At 45.0% G+C, this 26,557-nt stretch overlaps 1 protein-coding gene across 1 annotated transcript in view; it reads right to left on the minus strand.

Annotated features, from left to right (window-relative positions):
* Positions 1 to 20,843: 20,843 nt before the first annotated feature.
* LOC147691944 (HHIP-like protein 1) overlaps positions 20,844 to 26,557 on the minus strand; it is a 284,674-nt gene continuing 278,960 nt past the window's right edge. The window contains exon 9 of the mRNA XM_086936706.1: positions 20,844 to 22,741. Within this exon, the coding sequence (XP_086792832.1) occupies positions 21,870 to 22,741 (872 nt within the window). The 3' untranslated portion in view covers positions 20,844 to 21,869. The remainder of the gene's footprint in view (positions 22,742 to 26,557) is intronic.

Raw genomic sequence — 26,557 nt, forward strand, 5'->3', positions numbered from 1 at the left:
CATTTTTTTTTTTTTCAGTTCCTTCCTTTGGTGGGAAGTTCTCCAGGCTGAGGCAACGGCAAGTATTGATCGGGAGAACAGTCGGACAGCTTGGCTACATCTATAAGAGTGTGAGAAAAGGGGGCAGTGCATTTTGAACATCAGCAACATTTCTAACTTCCCAGACGGGTGGTGCCGTGGTAACCCTTACCCGTATATTTTTCTTTGTCCTTTCCCTACCTAGTCAAACGTCCAGTTACATTATTTAACGCGTCATTTCTAGTCAATTTTTCGTCATTCAGTACCTGTCCAGTTTCTATGTCAGTCCATCCTCCCAGTCGCTATGTTCTAAGGAGGAACAGTCATGTTTAAGTCTACGTCTTTTAAAAAACTTATCGTTATGAGGACTATGCACATATTTCCTCCTTCCCTTTTCGTCGGTGGTTCGATCATCGCTCTCCCACACTTCAGCCGACATTCTGACGTGACCTGCAGAAGGAAGGAGAAAGAAGGGGGTGGGGGGCAGCATTCAAAGCACATCAGCATGCAGTAGTCCGGAAAATGTTTTTACCTACCACTTACTCGACCTATCTCCACGTACTGCATTTCGTTACCATCTCGGCGTTTAAGCCCAGGGGGACCAGTAATGTCAGATAGATAATCATCGACGATCTGCGTATCTACATGAGTTACTTGGTCGCAACCCCTTTCTGTTGGTGCAAGGGTGGCGATCAGGTGGCATTTCTGTGGTGTTGTTTTAAGGGCGTCTAAAACACTTTTCCGGCTGCCTGTGACACATAATGTAGCCGCTAAATATCTGATCCTTTTTTGATCTACATCTTTCATCATACTTATTCTTCGCTCACAGTAGTAAGACATCCAAAACTCATTAATGCAACTGCTACAACCATGCTTTCTTTTTCAAAATACTTTTAATAAAAAGTGTTGAGGTACAAATACAGGCCTACAACTCAGTGGGCCGACTACGAAGCAGATTGAAACTGTACATAAGAAGAACGAAGTTGGTGGCAGTTCATTGCATAAAGTGCAGCAGTGCAATAAAATCGTATTAACCTTCCCTACAGAGCAAGCATGATGCATGTCAGTAATTCATCTTTAATAAATTCATAAATTCATTATCCAATGTTCGTTCATTACCTAAATTACACCAATTCATTTTCCAAATCATAATCAGTACCCACCCTAAGTCAGTTCATTGTCCAAGCACATACTCAATATCCTTCATATCTACTTTCATTATCCAAAAATCCGTATACATATCTCGGGACAAAAAGCTGTGCGGTCAGGGTGCAGCAAAGTTTACTCAAAAAGTCTCATTTCGGGTCGGCGCCATTTTTGGGCGAGGTCAGGCTGGTTCCAGCATAGTCAGAATGTCTCCAGTCCCGCATGGTTGGGCCAGAACCTTCCGTTGGCAGTTCAAAAAAAGTTTTGTGCTATGTGGTTAACAGTCTAACAATATGGACCATTAGTCAAAGAGTGGGGAGGGCGGCAACAATTTTCCTACCGGGTCATTCTGGTGTTCCACCGGAACTGAACAAGTCTGTGCCGTGGCTGCATTTTAGCCATTTCCCATCCGAGGCTGGCGCCGGCAGGAGTTGCACCGGTGTCGTGGTTCCCAGTGAGGGGGGGCGGGGGCGCCCATGCGGAGGGATCGGGGTGCCCCCCGGCTCTCATAGAATCTTCAAGGTTGAGGAGAGAAGGCATGGGGTGCGTGCCCGTCCTGGGCAAAAGACCGCTTTTTGATGTTGACCCTCTTTAAGTAAGAGCATTGGGGTGTCGCTGGAAGCCTCCACCTGGAGGGAGGTGGGGGAGGCTCGTTCGCGCCGCCTCCCCCTTCCAGCGACCCCGCGCCGCTCTTCGGCTCCAGCGCTTCGGTATTGGCCGTGCCAGCCATTGAAGATGGGGGGGGGGGGGGTGGTCGGCGGCTGAGGCAAGACAGCCCCCCCCTTTTTGACATGTGGCGGGACTACCTGTAACTATCCCGGCGATGGCATGTGGCGGGACTACCTGCAACTGTCAGGCGTTGGGTGTAGTTGCGGCCATTATTGCACAAAGAAATGCCGTCATCCTCGCTTTGGCTTCGCCCTTCAACGAAAGCCGGATCGGGTGAGAGAGAGGGGTGGTCGGTGGCCGAGGCAAGACAGCCCCCTCTCTCCCCGCGGCCTGCGGGGCGGCAGAAGAGGTGAGATGGAGAGGTCCTTGTCATTCTTTGGACCGCCTGCCCAACATCATCTCCTACTGACCGTGGCCAGGCGAGCCCCTCGTGCCTCGAGGCCTCGCCTTCCGGATGGGCGTAACCGCGGACCTGTTGCACTTCGGGAGCTTCCGGAATGGGGGTAGGTACCTATTGAATTGTTTCTATTTCATGTGACCGTTATTTGGGCGTGGCGGGCAATGAGGCAGACATGTTGGGAGCAAGAATAGGCAGTAGAGCCTAGCTACCTTGTGGCTATCTTTGCTGCCAAACTTTTCGCCATTTTATATTTCTTATTACGAGCTATTTCTAATGTTTCTTATTTTTAGTGAAGTCAAAAGCTCATCAGGGGGTTACTGACTTAGCCTGATTTCTTTTTATTTTTCTTTCTCTTCCTTAGCGTGTTTCGAGCTAAAGTTTTCTGTTAGTAGGGAACGGTGATCACTTCATATTTTTATGTGTCCTTTTCACTAGGGGGTACTTCTGGACGGACCAGACGAGTTCCCTCCAATAAATGGTCCGGGGTGGAACGAGATTATCGATCAAAAGGGGAACATATATTCCTTCATTAGGGTATCATCCTGGACAGACCGAGCGATGTACTTCCACTTACTAGGGTAGCCTCCTGGACGGACCAGATGGTCTACTTCCACTAAATGGCCCATGAGCGGGGAGCATATGTCCTCCATAAGGGTAGTCTCCTGGGCGGACCATGCGAGCTACCCCCCAAATAACCAAACAGTGGGGAGTGGGTAGGACTGACGAATTCACAAAGGGGCATAACCTACCCTTTACTACTTGCAAAGACTAGATAGAATATTTCTACTCCACGTTGTTTGCAGGCAGAAAATACCTCAAACGAAACAATTCCTGGAACAACAATGTCCAGGCAACCAACCAATCAGTGGGGAGAAAAACAGGCATGACGGATTACAACGGGGACAAACGTCTGCATTACCTGCCCTTCGCTATCCAGAAAGGAAGACAGAATATTTCTACTCGTCTCAGTTTGTAGACAGGGAAGATCTCAAAGAGCAACAATCGATTATTAATCGATTTCAAACAATCAGTGGGGAGAAAAGTAGGCATGACGGATTACAACGGGGACAAAAGTCTGCATTACCTACCCTTCTCTATCTGCAAAGAGGGACGACGTTCCTATTCGCCGCTGTTTGCAAACAGAGAATGTCTCGTTCTCAAGAAGAGAACCAATATGTCAAGTAGCATTCAAAGCTAAATGAACCAATACCAACAATATCAGTATACAAATACCGATTTCAATACAAACAATCAATCAATCAGGTGGATAGAACCACCCTACCAATCAGGCGTAAAAACACCCTACTTAATCTTACCCGGACCGGACCATACGGACAGTTCTTCATCTTCCTCCTCCAGCGCCCGATCGTTCTCTTACTCCGTGTAGCATTCCTGTGGGATTCCAGTCAGGACAATAGGTCACTCAAGAGAGGTCCGTTCAGAATTGGTGAAGTTCTTTCGATCGGCAGCCAGGCGAGGGCCCTCTCAAGGCAGGCATACCCCGATCATTTAGATGTTCACTTCTTCGTCTGGATCTCTCTTACCGAACCTTATGTCACTGATGGACCCCGCGTTGGGACGCCAATTGTGAAACAGGAGCCCAGATTACTACCGATGCCCAGGCCGCTGGCGCAAACCGCCTCTTAGTTCCCATGTTGAATAGTTACCAAATAAAGAGACGGGCGCTGGAAGCAGGAATCAAGAACAGAGTTTAATTCTCATGAGGAGAGCCAGTCATTTCGGACACGAAACACGGTGTCTTTCAGGAGGTGCTCTAACAAGTGAGCTGAGACTCTTTCTTTTATACCTTACAAAACACTTGATAGTACAGTCAGGACAGTGTGACGCAAAGGAAAAGACATCCCTATAATCCTCGTGTCAATCCTACCCCACATATGTTCACAATAGGGACCCTTGACCTGCTGATAAGAGGGGAGGGCAATCACGCAGCTGAGTGTTCCGTCAACTGTTTAGGATGTGTGCGCCTGATCATAGCCCAGGGGGTGGGGTGGCTAGGATCAATAGTGGATCCTTTGAAGAGGAGTGACTTCATACAATAAGGGCAGTAAATGGTATCTCCTGGCTCAGGCGATGGCCTCGGACATGTGTGGTCAGCCGGACTCGGGGGAAGGGGTCATCAAAGGAGTGGTATTCATGCTGCGTGGACAATCGAGCGCGGAGGGAAGGCTTGTCAACAGAGGGGCATTCATGGAAGGAAAGGAGGTGTTGGTCAGGCGCGGCCATGGCTCTCAAGGACAGGGTCTTGCAGAAGAAGAAGGTTTGCGGCTTGCCCATGTGAGGAGAAGGGAGGGGGAGCCAGGGTGGACACGGGGACAGAGTCACATAGAGAGAGAGAGATCTTATGACCCGTACATGAGAGAGCGGGGGCAGTCAGGTGCAGCTGGGGAGGGCTATGTCAGCTAAGGCGAAGGATGCCTCTTCAAGAGGGAATGGGGGGGGTTTTGTGCGGGTCAAGCAGGAGAGTTGCCTTTCACAGCAGGGTCGCGCAGAGGGAGAGGGTTTCATGGTCTATGCATGAGAGAGGGGGTTTAAGATACGCGCAGGAGGGAAGCCGGGGATTCCAATGGGTAAAAGGCCATGGTGCCTAGAATGGCTGTGCATATGCATATAGGTATGGGCTCTTACTGGCAGAGTGATACGGTCAATAGTTTACGGTATTCATGGTGCTCACAGGGAGAGGAGTGGGAGAGGAAGGGAAATGAATGCTGTTTATGTACATCAATTTCTTCAATTCCCACAGGATCCTATCTCGCATCTAGAGAGACCGAGCCGAAAAGACAGAACGCAGTAATGGGGAATAGATCATTGTTCCACCATACCCCAAGGGAGGATGGGAAAGCTTGGGATCTAGAGAGGTGGGAACAAAGAGAAGCAAGAAGGACGCCTCATAACTCACCTGCACCGAGACGTAGGGCTCGTAGTGGGGGTGAGAGGGATGTAAACGAACAGCCTAGGAGTGAGGTACTGAAAGCTGAGATAAAAGCAAAACGGCTCGATGTAATGAGTTTAAAATCAGACTTGGAAGAAATTATAGACGGCACATTGCCAATGGAAAGGATAGAGCTGTATGATCATGATGAAATACTGTTTATGTCTAAGGATGTTACCCGGAAAGCAAGGTCAGTTCATGAAAAATTATCTGAGTTGGCAGACAGGTATATGATAGACATGTCACGAACTAAAGCTTTACAGGGCAACCATAGGCTAAATTGCACGGATCAGGATCTAGATGAGCGTAGGACGATTGGGCTGAAAGTACACATAAAGGAACTGATCCTGAGTATCAGAGTATGGAGGGATTTGGATAAATGGGAGGAAAGATGGTCTAAGAGGGGATCCGTCAGAAGGAGTACACTTGCGAGGTCCCAGGATGGAGAGCTAATGCGAATGGAAGCTTTTCCTTTGCGAGAAATCGCGAACGGAAGCTACGTGCATGTGCCCTGGAGTAGGGGGGATTTAGCGGCATTTACCAATTCCTTTCCAAAGCTCAGGGAAAATCCCGTTGAGTGGTACAAGCAGGTAGAGAGGTTTGTGAAGATCTCTAAGGTACTGTGGATCGATTTGAACACTTTGTTTGATATCGTAGTACCCGGAGATTTGTGGACGGCATGCAAACTTAGTGTCGAATGGCCCACTTGTGAACCCGATAGGGATGCCCGGACGAATGGTCCATCAGAGAGAGTCATGGAAAAGTACGAAAGAGTAATTGCATGGTTAAAAGAGAAAGTGCCGGTGCAGGACATAGACTGGGTTAAGATAGATCGAACAACTCAGGAACCTAAAGAGACCGTTCACGAGTTCTATGAGAGATTGCTGAAAGCATTCAAACAGTATAGTGGGTTGGATGTGATGGACCCCAAAGACATAGGACAGTTTGTGTCGAAGTTTGTCCTAGGATTGAGGCCAGACATAAGCCTAATGATTCAACAGCATTTGATTTGTTGGCAGAACAAACCTTTAGATGAGATTCTGAGGTATGCGAGGTACTGTAGCGATGAAATAGATTCAAAGGCAAAGAAACTTAAGGAAAAGCTGATGTTGGTGCAGATGCAATCAGCCGGAAAGGGTGGACAGCGGCAACAGGGAACAGGAACCCCAGGAAAGAAACAGAATAATCAGAGCAGAGATGAGGAAGAAAGACCGAGGCCGAGGGTAGATATCGCGACACTGAAAAAGACAACGAGGTGCCATCAGTGTAACGAGGTGGGACATTGGAGACGCGAGTGTCCCTATAATGTCGAGACGGGGGAATTAGAACAGGAGGAGGATGAGGTTCAGACCAGCATGGTAAAGGGAACAGCAGTCCCGAAGGGAAAGTTTATCAAAGGGGGGACTCAGACTCCTCGAGCGCCGTTCCCTCAACCGCCTCGCATTGCAAATGGAGGAAAAACCTATAGACAACTGCCACTGTTCGTAGGAGGAGAAGAATGCTACTATGTTGATCCTCTTACAGGGCAACGAGTGAATAGAGAAGAAGACTGTACTCTAGGAGCAGCCCTGGAGGTAGACCAGAGAGGACCATACGTAGAAGCTGAGGTGGCTGGATGTCCTACGACCTTTTTGGTAGACACGGGGGCCACTCGATCCACTTTGAGATCAGCGGTAGTCCCAGGTTTGCCAATGTCGGGAGAAACGATTCAGGTGGTAGGAGTCGCAAACAGGAGAATGACGAATCCTCTGACTGAACCAGTGTCAGTGAAGATAGGGAAGTACAGCGATGAACATCAGTTTGTGATTTGTGATTCTAGCCCTGTGTGTCTGTTAGGAAGAGATCTGTTGTGTAAACTAAATTGCACAATATATTGCACACCTGAAGGAGTAGAAGTGCAGACTAACGATGATGATGCCGATTTTAAGGTTGTAAACTCGCAGGGATGCGTGGAACTATATCCTACCCTAACGGTGGAGGAGCTTCCACAGGACTTGAAGGAGACAGTGTCAGCTGAGGTGTGGGATTTTACTGGAGAAGAAATAGGACTGATCAAAGGGGTAGAACCGGTAAAGATCATGGTAAAACCCAATGCTGAGTATCCAAGAACACCACAATATAAGTTGACACCGGAGACAATTGCAGGAATAAAGCCTGTGATCGAATCCATGATTAAACAGGGAATACTGAAGGAGATCGTGGGAAGTCCATGTAACTCCCCGATTATGGGTTCGCAGAAGCCTAGTGGAAAATACAGGATAGTGCAGGATCTTCGAAAGATTAATAATATCGTTGTTTCATGTTGTCCAGTGGTACCGAATCCATCAGTGATATTGTTTCAGATACCGTTCCAAGCTGAATGGTTCACAGTGATAGACTTGTGCCAGGCTTTCTTTTCGATTCCTTTAGATGAGGAGAGCCAGTATCTGTTCGCTTTTAAGCTGGAAAATCGCGTTTTAACATGGTGTCGTATTCCCCAGGGGTATACAGAAAGCCCATCGATTTTTAACCAGCTGCTGAAGAAAAATCTTGAAAGTCTAGTACTGCCCAAGAACTCGGTTCTAGTCCAGTACATAGACGACCTCCTAGTGGCGTCAGAAACTGAGGAAGCTTGCAAGGTAGACACCATCACCTTGTTAAATCACTTGGCCGAGAACGGACACAAGGTGTCTCCAAGTAAATTGCAGTATTGTCTGACTGAAGTGCAATACTTGGGCCACAGGATTGAAAAGGGAAAACGGAAGGTGTCTCCAGACAGAATAGAGGCGATCATGAAAATGAACGCGCCTAAAACACAAAGAGAAGTCAGGATGTTTCTAGGCATGGTCGGTTACTGTCGGCAGTGGATAGCCAACTTTTCACTGAAGGCAAAACCTTTACTACAACTGACGCACAAAGGAGTGAGTGATCCGGTACCATGGGACAAAGATTGTTTGATGGCATTTTTGCAGCTGAGGGAGGACTTGTGTCGTGCCCCGGCTTTAGGAATGCCTGATTACGAAAAGCCATTCTTGCTTTACTGCTGCGAAAGAGAAGGTTGTGCTTTAGCAGTTTTGGCCCAGATACACGGGAACGCGCGTAGGCCAGTTGCTTACTTTTCGGCTACATTAGATCCAGTAGCCGCAGCGTTGCCCGGATGTCTCAAATCCGTTGCTGCAACGGGTGTCAGCATTGAAAGATGTGAAAGTGTGGTAATGGGACATCAGTTAGTGGTGTACGTACCGCATTCTGTGGAATTGTTAATGACCAGGACTAAGACTCAGCATTTGACGAATAGTAGGCTCACACGCTACGAGCAAGTCATATTGGCTGCTGAGAATGTGACCCTAAAGAGATGCTCTGTCTTGAATCCTGCTACTTTGATGCCACTTCCAAATGAGATTGATGATGAAATTTGTACAGATCATGACTGCCTTGATGTGACTGAACTATGCACCAAACCGAGACCAGATATCGTAGATGAGCCATTGACTGACCCCGATGAAATATTCTTTGTTGATGGTTCATGCGTAAGAGACGATATCGGTCAGCTGAGAGCAGCATATGCAGTTTGTACAATTACCAGAGTTGTGGAAGCCGCCTGCCTGGAAGGAGTACATTCCGCTCAGGTAGCTGAAATTATTGCTTTGACCCGTGCCTGTTTAGCAGGTAACAAAATTCGAGTCACCATATACACCGATAGCCAGTATGGTTTCGGGGTAGTTCACGATTACGGGCAGTTATGGTCTCAAAGAGGTTACATGACCTCCTCGGGTTCTCCTATTAGGAATGGAGAATTCGTGAGATTATTGTTAGAGGCATTACAAGGTCCGACAGCCATAGCGGTTGTCAAATGCGCCGCGCACACGAAGAATACCGACTTTGTGTCGCAAGGCAACAGATATGCCGATGAAGTAGCACGTTATTGTGCAGAACAGGGATATTCTCACACCAATGTAGAAGTGGGGGGAATACAGGAAAGAACTGAGTTGACTATGTTGTTAGACACTGTAGATACGTGGGACGAATTAAAATGTGTTCAGGAAAATGCACCAGATGATGAGAAAAAGGGCTGGGAAACAGCTGGATGTACTAAAAGTGAAATGAATTTTTGGATTTCTGCAGATGGGAGAGCAGTTTTACCAAACGAACTTGTTAGTCCAATGGCAAGGAAATTGCATGGATCAGCACACATAGGTAGAGATGCTATGGTGAGAGTATTCAGACAGACGTGGTTTAATCCGAAATTTAGAGTAGCGGCAGAAGCAGTATGTCAGCGTTGTGCGATCTGTCAGCAACTAAACGTAGGAAAGAGAACACCAGTTACTTTGAGTCATATAGGGAGGTCTGGGGGGCCTTTCTATAGAATGCAGCTGGATTTCATTGAAATGCCCAAGTGCAATCGACTCAGATATGTCTTAGTGATTGTCTGTATATTTTCTAGATGGGTTGAAGCTTACCCGACACGAAGGTGCGATACACTTACAGTAGCAAAATTGTTGCTTAGAGAGTTGATACCGAGGTTCGGGGTGCCATCCTCTTTGGAATCGGACAGAGGAACTCATTTCAACAGCGAAATAGTGAAGATGCTATGTTCAGCCTTAAGCATCGACCAGAAGCTCCACTGTAGTTATCGACCAGAAGCTTCGGGGATTGTAGAGCAAATCAACAGCACGATTAAATCCAGACTTGCCAAAGTTTGTTCATCGACATCTCTGAGTTGGCCAGATGCACTTCCATTGGTTCTTATGAGCATACGTAGCACACCAGATAGAAGAACAGGTCTCTCTCCACACGAGGTGCTAAGGGGAAGAGCTATGAGATTGCCATCGGTTCCGACTGCAGCGTTGTTGAACATCACAGACGATTTGATCTTGGACTACTGCAAGGGACTATCTGATGCCATTCATTCTGTGTCCCTCCAGGTCCAGGCTGCAGAGGTTCCATCAGCACAAGACTTGTGCCATGACCTGTGTCCGGGGGACTGGGTCCTGGTGAAGAAGCATGTCAGGAAGAACTGTCTAGACGTGCGTTGGCGAGGACCGTTCCAAGTCATACTAGTTACGAACACTGCAGTTAAGTGTGGAGGCTTGCCCAACTGGATACACGCCTCACACACCCGAAGAGTGGCAACACCTCTGGAAGAAACAGCTCCTCTCTCGGATGAGAATCCAGCGGAAAGCGGAGAAGCCACAGAGAGGGAAAGCCAAGCTGTAGAGGTGATTGAAGAGGCTGAGCCTGTGTCGGAGCAGGCTGACGACGGTCAGGACACCAGTGAGACCGAAGTCGTCTCGGAAGAGGAAAGTAGCTGGGAGTTCGAGTCAGATACCGAACAAGCTGCAAGTGATCAAGAGACGAGTCCAAGAACAAGGAGCAGGAGGACAAGGAATGGAGAAGTTAGTTGGCCGGAAAGAAGGAGAAGGTCAACCTTGAGAGCAAATCCAGAGAGCACCCTTGTCCCGATCTCCGAAGATTCAGAGCTAGACGAAGAAACTACGGATTCAGGCTCTGAGAGTCCAAGAAGATCAAGAAGGGTACGTGTGCCCTGCAGAAGATACGCCACCCCAGAGTGGACTTATCTAGCAGATGTCTTGGGGACAGAAATCTGGGAGAGTGAAAGAAGTGAAAGTGATCAATCTCGATCCATTTGTGGCAGTGGAGATATGGATGTTGACGCCTGGAATCGAGACTGAGGGGTTACTGACTTTCACACTTCCCATACCCCCTTACCTGAGTCAGATCAAAGATCTAGTACTGAATCGATTAGAGTTTCCGACTTTTGGTCATCAAATACCAGAACAAGAAGAAAAAGTCATTCGTTTAGAATTATTGGAACATGTTATTAGAGCTGGAGGTACGAGAATCATTGTAGATGCATAAAGACTTTTGTGTTTAAGCTATAAAGAAGAAGATAACCTAGCGCCGAGTGGAAAGAAGAATAAAATTAGGGATTACATTTAGAGGACGGAGAAGGGTTAGGGTTGTCTATTGCTGAAGATAAAAAAAAAAAAAAAGACATTGTTATGAAAAGAGACTTTTGTTGATTAAGAGCGCTTCACAGACTGAGAAGGCAAATAAAGCAAGACAAAGACTTGAAAAGAAACTTTGCTTCGAAAAGGAAGGAGCTACGCTGTTTTGATAACATGGAGAATGGCAACCCAAACCGAAAAGCCAAATGCATAATAGGTACACTAATAGCAGTAGTAATTTTTCTTATTATTACAGTAGTTACCACATCGTACATGGTAGGACATGCAAGTGAAAAAGAGACCACAGATGTAAAGCCTGTAACGACTTTGAAACCTGCTCTTGTTGAGAAGAAGGAGGAGAGCAATGTAATTCGTGAAAAGACGTTACTGGCAAATGAAGCTCGTAGGTTACACGTAGACGAGTCACAGGGAAATTTTAGATCAAACGCATATGCCAAGTTATTATATTAGTATATTGATGCCATGGAGGCCAAAGATTGTTATGTATGCATGCAATTGCCGGCTTCCGTAGATGAAGGCATCAGATATCATCATCTCCCACTGACTTATGGGATAACATGTAGTTTATTGCTCAGTATATTTTATGGTAGAGAAGGGTTCGAGTACTACTTTTCAAATTATGATTCGGTACTGCCTGAAGTCCCGAATTATAACCAAATGAATAAGTGGGACTATTATAAAAAGGAAGATAGATTAGCCAAATTCTTTCTTCCTTGGGATACATTAGATACTTCATATGCACGCAGAAATAATCTGACTTGCAAAGTGTCAGAAGTTGAGAAAAAGTTCATAGGACAAGTAGATGACCGGTACAGAAGGCAGAAGATTCTAAAAATGTCAGGACAGTGGAAAACAGATTGGACCGAAGAAGAAAAAGCACACAAGAAGAAGGGTAGCAATGGTCCAATAGCTTTGGATAGAACGCAGAAAGGAAAGTTATGTTTAACTCGAAGCAAGACGTATTACGAGAGTGTATTTGTAGGTGAAGTAAATTGCGAACATGCTTTTAGGTTAGAGTACTATACGAAAGATTTTATGAAAGGGATGCAAGCGATTCCTAATGTATATTTTGTATGTGGAAGAAATGCTTATGTAAAACTGCCTGACAATTGGTATGGTTCGTGTTACTTGGCAATTGTCTTCCCCAAAATATATCATGCAAAGGATTTAGCGATCATAGAAGGAAAGGCTTCGACAAGAACGAAAAGGGAAATAGGAGATGCTGAAGTAGTTGGAGACATATTTGGAGCAATGTTTCCTATGTTAGGTTTAATACTTAACGATGTTAAGATCAGGAGACTAGCTACAGTTGTAGATAGATTATCTGCAAGTACTGCAAGGTCATTGATGCTAGTAGAAGGAGAGATGCAGTCGATTAGGGCAATGGTTCTTCAGAACCGTCTTGCTTTAGATGTTCTGCTAGCAAAAGAGGGCGGAGTCTGCAAGGCTTTGAAGGTCCAAGAATGTTGTACTTACATTCCAGATAATTCAAAACCACTTGAGAAAGTCATACGGAACATTACAGAGATACATAAAGAAATCGAAGATTTAACAAAAGTAAATGTTTGGGAGAAAGTAGGTCATGGAGTAGGAAAGGTTGGAAGTTGGTTTGCCAACCTTGGTAAAAGCGTTGTGTGGTACATATTAAAACCTGTATTGATAATATTGATTTGCATAATTACATTGTTAGGGTTAGTGAAACTGTATAGATGGTATAGGTCGAACCGGTTACAAAGATCCATGAGAGAGCAAGAAAGGAGATTAGCTGCTTTACAAGATCAACAGTATAAAAGTTTAAGAGCTCTCGAAACGATAAAAAGGGGGAATCTTGTAACTAGTTCTGTGTAAGGTGTTATTCAAATTGCATTTAGTGATGACCCCTAGAGGTCATCAAAGGGGGGAACTGAGAGAGCGCAATTTGAATGAAAAATATATCTGTACCATATTCACAAGCACATAACGCAAACCATCAATCAATCAATTAATCAATCAATGACACTTGTAAAGCGCGCTACATACCCGTAGGGTCTCAAGGCGCTGGGGGGGGGGGGGAGGGGGGGGGTGCCGCTACTGCTCGAACAGCCAGGTCTTCAGCTTCTTCCTGAAGGAGAGGTGGTCTTGGGTCAGGCGCAGGTCGGTCGGAAGGGAGTTCCAGGTCTTGGCGGCCAGGTAGGAGAAGGACCTTCCTCCTGTAGTCGCTCTTCGGATGCGGGGGACGGCGGCGAGGGCGTGGTTGGCTGATCGGAGGTGGCGTTTGGGAGCGTAGAAGTTGACTCGGCTGTTGAGGTAGCTCGGGCCTTGGTCGTGTAGGGCTTTGTGTGCGTGGGTGAGGAGGCGGAAGGTGATTCTTTTGTTGACGGGGAGCCAGTGAAGGTCTCTCAGATGTCCGGAGATGTGGCTGGTTCGTGGGATGTCGAGGATGAGTCTGGCTGAGGCGTTCTGGATCCGCTGGAGTCTCTTCTGGAGCTTGGCGGTGGTACCGGCGTAGAGGGCGTTGCCGTAGTCCAGTCGGCTGGTGACGAGGGCCTGGGTGACGGTCTTCCTGGTCTCGGTGGGGATCCACCAGAAGATCTTCCGTAGCATGCGTAGGGTGTTGAAGCACGCCGAGGAGACGTTGTTGACTTGCCTGGTCATGGAGAGGGAGGAGTCCAGGATGAAGCCCAGGTTGCGTGCATGGTCTGTCGGTTTGGGTGCGGTGCCCAGGGCGGGAGGCCACCAGGAGTCGTCCCAGGCGGAGGGTGAGGGGCCCAGGATGAGGACCTCCGTCTTGTCCGAGTTCAGTTTCAGGCGGCTGGTCGTCATCCACTCGGCTACCTCTTTCATCCCTTCGTGCAGGTTGGCTCTGGCGGCGGTGGGGTCGTTGGTCAGGGAGAGGATCAGCTGGGTGTCGTCGGCGTAGGAGATTATGCTGAGGTTGTGTTTGCGTACGATGGCCGCGAGGGGGCTCATGTAGACGTTGAAGAGGGTGGGGCTCAGAATCTATAACATGAAGTTAACACTTGTAGCGTAAAATTAGCCGATGTAACCAATGTAATAGGAAATGTATCTGTATCTACTCTATAAAGAGTATTAGAATTAGAAAGGCCCGTATACATAGTGGGCTAATATAGAAATGTATAGAAATGCTTAAGAACAGCAGAATGTGCAAAACCAGAATTCATGGACGTGTGTAATTATTAAACGGAGAAAGCGGCGAAAATGTAAAGCGAAGAAATGTGCAGAGCATGTATAACACTATGTAAGCACGAGAATATAAACGTTGTATTCTATGTAAAATGCATTCAAGTATGATCACTGATTTGCTAAAATCGATTATATATAAATGTGTGTTAAAGGTTATACTGTGTAGAAGAGTTGTAGGAATGTTAGAAAAGTTTGGTCATGTGTGATTTTAACCTAACTGACCAAGAGTTCGCAGGAGTGTAGTCCGCTGCATGTAATTTAGTGGGCTCACAGGAACAGGGGATAGCCTTGATCTGAACGTGCGAGACAAGAGTCAAAGGTCTTGTTAGATTTAAGGTGACAATGCTGGACGAAGTTTATGGCCTAAGTGAGATAAGAGACGCTTGGAATTTGGGTCTTGTTTAGAAATGACCGTTCACAGGACCAAACGAGGTTACGAACACAGTCGTAAAGAATGGAGTTCTGTTGAGGTGATAGACTTTGCTCTGAAAGTGTCAACTGGAATGTCAATGAAGTCACCAGCAAGAAGACGAAGATGGTGCCTAAGAAGCAAGGTCAACTTAACGGACGACGCGAAGAGATGAAGCTATGGAAAGAACCAGAAATGACATCATGTGTAAATGTGCACGTGGTGGGCGTCAAGGGGCGTTACACCCATACTGTGATTGTGTATTTAGGGACAGTACCCCGGGGAGAAGTTAGCGCAGAACTGAAGATCAGAGAGAAAGAGCAGAGCGCAAGAGAGCAGTAGGCCGAGGACCCTTAGAGAGCGGATGGGTAGGCAGAGAGGGTACTGCTTCTCGACATGTTACCATTAGAGGCTAAGAGAGTTTGAACTTCTTTGGAAGTCAAACTGCTGACACCTTTTAGGTAAAGAACTTGCGAAGTAGGGATGTCACCTAGTATAGAGTAGGGACAGAATTAACTTGTTTATTCTTTTTGTAGATGACGCAACGGAACCACTTTGTGTCTATGCTTTTTAATCTGTTGATTCTGGAATTGACTTTAATTGTATTCTTTTGTAGACTGAGGTTCTTTAGGGAATTTATGTTCCTTTTAGTTCCTGTATACTTGTTGAATCTTATCCTGAGAGGATTGTATATGCAACTTATTCTGATTTTATATTAAACTTTTAAACTTCATCAGTCGTAAGTGGTTCTTCAGAGTTGCGTCAGTTTATGGGGTTTATTTAACCTATGCGGGGTTTGTCTTTTACTCAATGACAGAAAATAATCGATCCAAAATAGATGAATGAGATAGGTATCTAAGTGATCAAAAAAGGTATCAAAATCTCATTCCCCGCACTACCATCAGCTACTTTTAGCGATCTTTATTGAAGGACCCTGTTGCGAAATGAGTTGGATCACCCCTCCTCATGTCCAGTTAGAACATTTTACAACAATCAAAGATTCAACACATACATATTAACTAAGGGAGGCTCCTCGGTGGAAACACCACAAGTAAAGAATGCTAACAATACAAGGAGGCTTATTGTACGTAAATCTGGAATATATATGTAAAGGATTCAGAGCCTTATTTATGAGGACTTGTGACACATTTGCGCAGCCATTACGTCACTTTTTGTGATGCGCCAGCGGCATAAAAAATGTGCCATGTTGAGCACTATTTACAAAGTGACGCATCAAAGCATATGTGTCACTTTGTAAAGCCCTGTGCTACATTTTACCTGCATGAGGTTTAATGTATGCAGGGTGGACATTCCCACTTAAAAAGCCTTGCAGAAGTGGCACAGAGAAATCTATCAGATTTCACTGCGCCATTTCTAGGATGCCACTGCGTCAAAATCTTACGCCTGCCTCACAGCAGGCATAGGACTGATGTGGGCCTTTTTACATGGGGTTTGTCCCATGTGAAAGGCCACATTGCTGGAGTTGTGTCACTTTTATGACACACTCCAGCAATGCATCATTACTGTGCCTACAGATACGTCAGAAATACTGACGTGTCTGTAACTCCTTGCGACATGATGCGTCATACAGTAAATGTGACGCATCCATCATGTCGCAAGGAGGGCGCAGTGAAAACTGTTGCATCGCTGTTTTCACACAGCATTGCGGCAGTTTTCATAATTAAGGCCCTCAGTTACCTTCCCCAATACTCAAAGTGATAATATTTCAATGAAGAAGTCTTTTATCTACATCCATTATTGATAAAGAGTAGCACACACTCTGCACTTCTTGCATCGGGAGCCACAACTGTTCATCCTGCTTCGCCCCTATACTTTGCATCCCTTCACTATTGTGGAGCACCCTCTTGCTTTATAACTTTGTTCACCTACACAAATCACATGCATACATACACACACAAGGGAGGAGATGGCTGCAACTGACATATTGAAAGGCATTCACAGGCAGAGATGTTAAACGCAAGTGCAGTTAGTGAAAAGGGTAGCATATATAAGGGGAGGAGCATTTATAATGGGACCTCTACATCAATTAAGGGGCCCAGGGTATTTACCTGCACCTGAAAACATGGTTTTTCAATCAGTAGGCTCTCCTTTTTTTCTCATCTTTGCTCGTTGGAGCAGCGCCAAGATACCTCCGGGTATACGTTGCGCCTTATAAGTTTGCTAACATAACATAACAAACTGCCTGTTGGATCCCAGTAATCAGCTTCGCATTGTCTCCCACACCAACCCCTCCGTTTGAACAAAAGACTCAAAATCAGAACTGCAAAACTCGTTTATCTCATTTTCTTTAAATAAGGCAGCCAGTGCCTCAAATATATTTTAAAGCGTGTACAGTACAAGTTTGACTACAATACAGAAGTGGTCATTATCACTGTATACAAAACCAGACACACTACAGCACTTGCCAAATGTCCTGCATTTATTTGAAACAATATTATTTATCCACTCACACATTGTAACCTTTTCCTTTTTATGATTACTTCTAGCATTATTTCATAAATCCCTCCTCCCCTTCCAGGTACATGTTTCCAGCCTTTTTGATCCGTATTCCACTTCTTCACCTTGGCACCAGCAGAGCAGTGCACAAGAGAGCTGGCAGGAGATAAATGCTAAAACTAGACCCCAGCATTCACCTCCGCCTTTACTCCCAACAAATGACCTCAATAGCTGTGCAGCCCACAGCAGATTCAGCATCTTTGATATTCCAGGCATGTCCCCGCTACTCCACTGTTTCCAGGGTCTTTGCTTCCAGGGGGTGTTATGTCGAGAAGGGACAAAGAGGAGAAACTGGCTAAAAACAACTCTTTTTTTATTCACGAACAGTATGTGAAAAGGCCCAACCTAAAATTAGAAAAGTGAACACAATTTAAAAATGTTATCTTTGGGTAACTGTTTCCTTTTGAGAAGTACCATCCTCTCTCACATTCCTGCTGAGAAGTGTTAAAACTGTCCTATCAAATAAAATAAGTGCAGTTGTTTAGAGCCTAGAAGAAACTACGGTTTTAAAGCACTGCAGAAAACTGAGTGAAAATGACAACAAACATAGAGAAAAAGGTCAGAAATTCTATAAAAATTATCCTAGTTGAAATTTTGCTAAGATGGCGCACCCTAAAAATAAATGTGCCACTCATCTTGTACCATTTCAATGTAGTTAAAGGGGACTTCACTTTTCCCTCCAGGGTGAATGTTGTAGGTGAGTAAATGAGAGAGCGAGAGGGGTGACGAGATGAAAGAGTTCTGAGTTATGCAGAGAAAAGAAAAGTAGGAGAGAGACAGAGGTGTGGTAGAGAAAGAGAGGTCAGATCAATGCAGAAAGAGAGAGTGAGGTAGAGAAAGTGGCGACGTAGAGAGAGTTCAGGTAGAGAGATACCTAAAGAGTAGAGATAAGTTAGAGAGGCTTCAGTGAGTAAAATAGGTATGGAAATTAACAGTGAGACGAGAGAGCGAGAGAGAGAGAGGGGAGGTGGTGGTAGAGAAAGAGGTAAAGAAAGAGAAGTAGCAAACAAGGAGTAAAGTAGTCTGAGACGCGAGGTAGAAGGAACAAAGGTAGAGAGAGGGGAAGGTGTGCTTGAGAGCACGCAAGCATTTGTTGCAGTTAACCTGGACACTAATTAATCATTTTACTAATTGGACTATGGTAGATCTAATGTTGATCTTTTGAAGTTAATTCTCTGGGCCTCCGGTGGGTGTCTTACTTTGTACTATTTAGATATTATTATAAATCATATTTCATAACTTCAGAGCTGTTCGAAATAAGATCATCGTAGCCTTGATAATGCAGGAATTTACCTGTGAAACATGTCAGCTGTGATTCTGCTCAATAATGGAATAAAAAAGGATTGAATCCCAGTCTGAAAGAAGCCTATATGACTTCCATCTCATCTGATACAATTAGAATATATAAATTGACAATGTAATGTGAAGCATATTTTCAAATAGCGAGCCATGTATTTTTGATACAGTAAATTGATTGCTTGTAAATATATTACAGTTTTTCGAGTGCGATATGTTGATATAAGCATTGTTCAAGTACTCAGGTTTGTCAATGTGGGTGCTTTTGAGACTTTGAAGAATTTGTTCAATTATGACACCACTGGGTATTTGGTATCATCAATTGTGGAACTTTACAAAAAGCTGAATTACTTTCCTACTCTTTTTGTTATGTTAGAGCGAGGATTTGTAAAGGTTAGGTAGTGTAAGAATTAAGAAAGGTAAATTAGAGGTTAGGTTGCGACGGAGGGACTGATGACAAAGAACTAGGGGGCATATTACCAACAACTAGCGATAATTTTTGTCTCTAACTTGTTTAGAGACAAAAATTATCGCCGCACATCGGCGATTTTTATCGCAGATAAACCTTGCTAATAGCAAGGTTTATCGCAAATGCGATAAAAAACGGCCGCAATGAATGAATATCGCTGAAAAGTCAGCGATATTCATGCATTATCGAGCAAATGCTCTTAGCCATGTTATCCACCTCCCATTGGATAACATGGCTAAGAACTGCTCAGGGCAGGTGTTAGCTTTTGGAGATATTCGCGCTTAGCGCGAATATCTCCAAAAGTTGGTAATAGGAGATAGCGATGTTAGCGACAAACATCTTGGCACGCCCACTTTGCATGTCATTAGTGATAAATATCACTGACATGCAAAGCGGGGCCAAAGATGGTCGCTATCTCCTATTAGCTGTCACTAACTGGTGTTAGCGACAGCTTGGTAATAGGGAGATAATTTTATCTCCGCTTTCTTGGCTTTTAAAGCCAAAAAAGCGGAGATAAACCCCCTTGATAATATGCCCCTAGATAATGCTGTGAGTGAAATGCGAGGTGGAGAGGTGAGAGAAAACATACTGAAGTAAAAAGACGATTGTGAGTGGCAGAGAGAGCTAGAGAGGGGAGTTAAAAGGAGAGATGAGGTTGAGAGAGGTGAAGTAGTGCTCCAGCTTGGTGTAATGGAAAGAGCAATGCAGAGAGAGAGGTGAGTTAGAGATGCGGTGATAGGTAGAGTCAGTGGTAGAGACAGAGGAGATATCAGCAGAAAGGTGGGCTAGAAAGAGGCGTATTTAAGAGATAGTATATTGTGAGGTGGGTAAAGGGGAAGTAGAGATTTAAGACAGAGCAAGAAGGCGCAGGTGTAGAGAGATGCAGAAAGACAGGAGTGAGTTGGAAAAGGTCAGGTGAAGTAAGGCTTGAGATATGAGACAGAAATGTAGGTGGGACAGAGAAATAGAAGTGGAGGAAAAGGAAGAGTTAAAGAGAAGTAAGGTTAGGTAGGGCAGGGAGAGAGAGATGGTACAGCAAGCGATAGGTGAGGACGCAGAAAGAGACACAAAGGTAGAGAATGGAAATGTAGAGAAAGGTAAAAACAGAGACGGATTCAGAGGTAGGAAGAGAGAGGGAAAGAGACAAAGAAAGATAAAGAAATAGCAGTGAAAGCGAGAGAGAGAGAGATCATTTTGCCACAGTGTCTCTTGGAATGGAGGTGACCATCGGCAGTCGCCCAATTTGCACATGCCTTAAAGTGGCACAGCGATGCCTGCCACAGTATGACTCCATTAGTCCTGCCGTTTTAAGTAAAATAGGTGAGGTTTAGCCAGAGAGTCCTGCCTCTGGTAAAATGTAGGATGGCACCCTGTCTTCTTAAGAGTTCCCTTTCCTTTCTGGAGAGGAGGTACCAGACCCGACCAATAAGTAAGCGATCACAGATTAAATATCGCAGCCATATCCTGTTTTAGAACTTAAACTGTAAAAAAAAAAAAACATGAGTGCATGAATCCAAATACGTTCTTGGCAAGCGGCTGCCGGAGCTGCTTAATTCCAGGGTTGCCGAAGATCACGGCTGCCTACTGTTGGCTTCACCTCATGCCGCTTTGTTCCATCGCCCTACACTTTCAGTCTCCTTATCTCACTCTTGCGGGTCATTTTTTTTCCATTCTTTCTCTACTTTCTCATTGGCTTTCCCTTCCTCATTTCTCTTTTTTTCTGCCATTATATCTCTTTAGTGGGCCAAAGAATACTAAATAAAAATAAGTCCAAACATCAGTGCTGGTTCTCACCACCTACAACCACTGGCACAAATGATGGGCTGCTCTTCTCCAGTTGGACGAAGCATCGCAAGATTTATGTTTGTTTAGACAGGCTGACCTCAGATAACTATACTATAAAGACAGTTCTGGAAGCCATCTTTCTTACCTCAGTGTTCCCTCGTATTTTCAGAACAATAAGCTGTTAACTGTGAAGCACCATAGTACTAGGGACAGATAAAACACATGTCCTTTCTCTTCAATCAAGTCCTCATTTTACACTGCCAATTCTTTGGCCTGTAGACACCTAAAGGGCAAGTTTTTACATAAAATATGTAACTACGACATAAATGTTGCTGAATCTTTTAGGCTCGGATGCTGCAGCACCAGACACCTTGCATACGAACTGAGTTTGGCCCCTGTCAATCACACACAATAATACACATTGTTATTTACTAGATAATTTAGGCAGCTGTAACAGCATTCAATGGAAATGTGAGTTGACATTTGTGTTGAGTGTTACTCTGCAAATATTAGGCAGCTGCACGGCATAGGCCTGCTGTGCCAGATGCATTGCTCCCCTTGTCCTTTTGTCCTTTCAATGGCAAGTCAAGTTGTTTTCCATCTGCGACTCACATGACAATAGTCAGCCTTATTCGTGCCTTTGAGAACTGCAAAGTCTCCTAAGTCCCAGTAACAAAATGAAATATGGTCAAAGCTTGTCTACCCATGATGTCATCAGAGATGGGACTGTGTGTTAACGTCATAAACAGGAGTTTGAGGAGACTTCGATGGTTCTCTGCAAAAAAGCACCAAATTACACATGGGGAGGTGGAATTTACGAAGCGGAAGGGGGGAGGGGGGAAGACCACGTTTCAAAGTGGTTTAAAAAGAGACATTAGGACGAGGGGTAATCTAGGGAAGTACAGGCCAAATGTTCCAGACTGCAGATCCCTTCATTTTATTTCAGTCGATTTTCTTGTGAAATTTGATCCAAAATCTAGTCTGATTAGATGCTGAGAAGTTTCCACAGTCTCTCGTGACGCACACAACAGAAAATCTGCAGCAAAATCCAGCTCATTCTAAACCTGTTCTTCCTCCACTGCCTCTTCCTCAGTATGCCCACAGATAACCCCCACATCCTCATCGTGGCCGCAGTTGTGCTGTCCAATCTTTGATCGGCGGCATTCCAGAAGGGTTCGTTCATTGCCCACACACCTCACATCATCTAATAGAATCCTGAGGTCTACTCCTTCACCAAACTCTAACTTCTTTGCCACTTTCAGGACAAAAGGGTAGCCTAGCTGCTGACACACCACTCCAGCTGCCCGACTGTCAAACATGTCATTGCAAATAGTTCCCCACTCCCCGTTGATATGGATCTCCACTCTGCCGCGGTCGGGTAGGTTTGCCCTGTTGACCAATCTTACTGTACCATGTTTTAGCTTCTTCTGCTTCTTTTTGATTTTTTTCACCCTCCTGCGTTTCTGTTGCTTGCTGCCTCGGCGTCTCACACCGACTGTGGTTAGATAAGGCAGCTGTGGTTTGGTTGGCACTGGGGTCATCGGACGATGAGGGTTTTGGGATGGTGCTGACGTCTTACCCAACTTGGCCATATCGGGCTTAAGGTGATCAATGAGCGTTTGGTACCAGTTGGAAGAGGATTGCCAAGGCACCTTGGATGGTCGTGAGTTTGTGGATGCACCTGATTTTGTCCTCTGAGTTACTACCATCTTAGTAGCTGCCAGTGTTACCCTTGGGGCTTTGGTGATAGGTCTCACCCTGGGGAACGGTGGCTCATTTCTTCTTGCAGGGGAAGAAGTGCTGTGAACTCTTGTCGTTGTAGCATAAAGATCTGGCCTCCTCGTGCTTCTGGGGGTTGTCTTGTCGGAACTTGCAATGACACTGGGAGCAAGTGATGGGAGAGGCGTTGTTTTCGATCTCAGAGCAAATTCTAAAACACAGAAAAAAGGTGTGAGATAAAGTCTTACATTCATTTTTTGATTTAAGAAAATATTTTGTAGCATACGTCACCACAGGGGTGCTGGCATATAGCAAAATTCCTAGATTTTTACCATAGGACAGTTTACCCTTGTCTGTGAAATAGAGGTTAAATCGCTCATCTTTCTCATAGAGAAATATGTAGAATGTCAGTATTTCAGGTTATCGCTTTAATGATGAAGTCCAGAAATAGCTCATAAATGTTACAAACTCAATTCCATCTGTGGAGACTCGGATGTATTCTTAAGGAGCTGGCTTGGTGTTTTTTCACTTGAACACCTACATGAGCTGTTGTAAATTATTTCTTTTTATATGCATGCCATAACTTATTGCAGCAGTGACTGTTAATACATAATGTATTCAAGCACATTGAGACCTTCAATCTCTTGGATCAACATCAATCTTGGTTTAGGAGCAGTCATAGTATTGAATCTGCGCACCTTCACATCATGGATGACACCCTAAAAATGTTAGACCATAACGAATCCTGCCTACTAATCCTCCTTGATCTTTCCTCTGCATTCGACATGGTTAATCACGATATCCTCTTAGCCATTCTGGAACACAGGATGGGCTTTTCCAGTCGGGTACTGCAATGGTTCGCTTCCTTCCTTCACAATAGATCCCAAAGAGTCAAGGTGAACCATACATTATCCCAACTATCTACAGTCTCCATGGGGTCCGCAATGGTCTGCACTTTCTCCCATACTCTTTAATATTTTCCTGGAACCGCTAGCGAACGCTCTTAAATCCATGAACATACTTTTTCATATGTATGCAGATGACACACAACTTTACCTGAAAATCAATTCTTCTGAAGACTTCATCTCACTCAACTCCTCCTTGATGATTATCGGAAACTGGCTAACTGAGTACCAGCTCCTGCTCAACACTGCCAAAACAGAATTCCTTCTCATATCCCCTCCTAAGCACACTCCCAAGATTGAACTCTGGATGAAGCACCTCACTACCTTCAACTGCTCCCCTTTTTTCATCGACTCAGCTAAATCTCTTGGAATCACCTTAGACTTGCACTTGAAAATGAAGAAAAACATTAGTAAGATGTGTAAGGGCACAAACTACCAAATGAGGCTTCTTAGAAACCTAAAACCATTCCTTCCTCAAGAGGATTTCAAGAAGGTGGCTCAAGCGCTTGTCCTGCCGAGGCTAGACTATGGTAGCGTGATGCTGTGTGGCCTCCCCAAACATACCTTGGCCCAGGCTTAGTTGAATGCAGCTGCCAGACTGATCACTGATACAAAAAGATCTGATCACATCTCTGCAGCCCTAAGATCTCTAAAGTAGTTACCCTACGAAGCAAGAATACAACTAAAGATTTCCTGTCTGACGCACAAAGCCCTCCATTTCAAAACCCCTGGTTACCTGGCTCAAAAACTAGAACTATCAGGTGGGGGCAGACCATCAAGAAGTGCAAAGTCTCTACTACTGAAACCTCAGACCTTTCGCAAAAAGAGAACAAGGCTCCGAGCCTTCTCTGGCTTGGCACCGAAGATCTGGAACTCGCTCCCACCGCAAATCTGCAGAATTCCCTACACAGCTGCTTTCAAACATGAAGTAAAAACAATCTTAATTAACAGGTTCCCGCCTTAAATGACCACTGGGCGTCTGTTTTTTACATGTTTTCTTTCTGGCCTAACAACTGTAATACCCAGTACTGTCTACCTTACTGTACCAAGAAATGTTTGTGCCCATCCTTGTACATTTTTATTAGCTCATTATGTTACCCTCTCTTACTCCCTCTACAATGTTCCCCTTTTACCTTGTTCTCCCCTTTCATTATTGTGAAGCTCTCTGATACCCTTCGGGGTCTTGTTCGTGCTATACAAAACGTTTGAAATAAATGCATAAATGCAATCAGTATTTGTGAAATCCAAATTCCCATACAAAAAATGTTACCTAAGGTATTTTTTGCCGCTATTTGTACAATATAGGATTTTGCCTCAGAGGTCAATTATTGACTTTTATGTGTTTTTGTCAGATATTGTCAAACTTTTAAGCACTAAATTGCATCACCTGTTTTGAATAACTTGCACATGCTTAGGCATGGGAATATATGTCCTCAGCTCACAAAATGTTGACTTAGGGCCCGGTTATGACTTTTGGTGGCGTAGAGGCAGGCGGCACACCACTGCTGCTCGCCACCGAGAGTCACTGATGCCCACCCGCCAGATTACAACTTAAAAGTGGTCTAGCTGGCAGGCGGTGTGCGGTTCACCATGCTGTGCCTCTTTCAAAGGAGGCATCACAATGGGAACACTGGACAAGCTTCCTGCACGGCATGGACTGTAACGTCCATGCCATGCAGGAACTAGTGTGCATGCACACAGGCCATAAGGCACTGTTTCCTCTCTGCACGATTTTCATGCCGGTGGTGCCGCCATGAAAGCGTGAAGAGGAGAAACTCCTAATATGCCTGGCAGGAACACGGTGTCCCCTCTAAGCCTATTGCATCCTCAGGATCGCCGAGCCACCTCTAGGGAACGGCGGTTCCCTGGTGCATTAGCGGTCCCATAGAGGACCGACCACCCAAGTCATAATTGGACAGTTGGACCGCTGGTGCAGCAGTGGTTAGACCCCCACCACTGTGAATCCATGAGTCTGGCGGTCCTCAGACCGCTAAACTCATAATTGTGCCCTTAGTTTTACCGACTACTCTGGCTCTGCTTTAATTTCTGAGGAGTCCACACACCTGAATAGATAGATACCATTTTGGTGCTGCATGTGATCTCAGAGGCTGAGTTAAAGAGAAACCAGGGCTCTCTGCCTAGGGTCTTTGAAATATAAGACATTTTAATGTTAAAAAACGCCCAGTGCTTTACTGAAAAATGTTACACAGTAACACTAAAGAAGAAACATTAGGAGTTGGATGGGCACATGTACATTTAAAATAAGGCCACGTAATCTGTTATGGTATAGTATTATTTAATAGGTGCATGCCTACATCTCTTTTGCCATCTGTACTGTATGATCAATTATTCAAATGGAACAAAGGCTATATGTGTATTTGAATACATCTGATATGAGCAATGTAAAATATTATTCAATAAGAATATTAATGTCATGATCTAACTGTAAGGTTCGTCTTTGCTTTTTAATTAAGAATAATATCCAGTTTTACAGCTGGTGTAATGAGGTCTGAGACTTAGAGAGAAATAAAGCAACCAAAATAACAGCATTAAAAATGGTCTCATGGATGACAAAGTTATGTACACCGGTTCTCATTGATGGCTTATCGCACTGCTCCAATGTATTGGTGGTTCAATTTGCAAAATGTTGATTACTTGTAATAATGGGGTTGCTGGTGGCTATGCTGTAGATTCACATGATTTGCACATTCATGCCAACTATTGGTGGCTTGGAACAATACACATAGGGGCATATTACCAAGGGGGGCGATAGGCAATTATCGCCGATCTAGCGGCCGTTTTCGGCCGCTAAGCGGCGATAATTCTATCGCCCTATTAGCAAGCTGTCGCTAACTGATGTTAGCAACAGCTTTCAGATGATAGCGAGCGGTTTGGGGCCCGCTTTGCATGTCAGCAATGTTTATCGCTAATGACATGCAAAGGGGGCGTACCCAACCAGTTGGCGACTGAAAGCAGTCGCTAACGTCGCTATCGCCTATTAGCAAGGCAGGCGTAGCGTTGGAAATATTCACGCTAAGCGCGAATATCTCCAAATACTAACACCTGCCCAGACCAGTTCTTAGCCATGTTATCCGATGGGAGGTGGATAACATGGCTAAGAG

This window comes from Lissotriton vulgaris, chromosome 9 (genome assembly GCF_964263255.1).
Source record: "Lissotriton vulgaris chromosome 9, aLisVul1.2, whole genome shotgun sequence".
NCBI lineage: Eukaryota > Metazoa > Chordata > Amphibia > Caudata > Salamandridae > Lissotriton > Lissotriton vulgaris.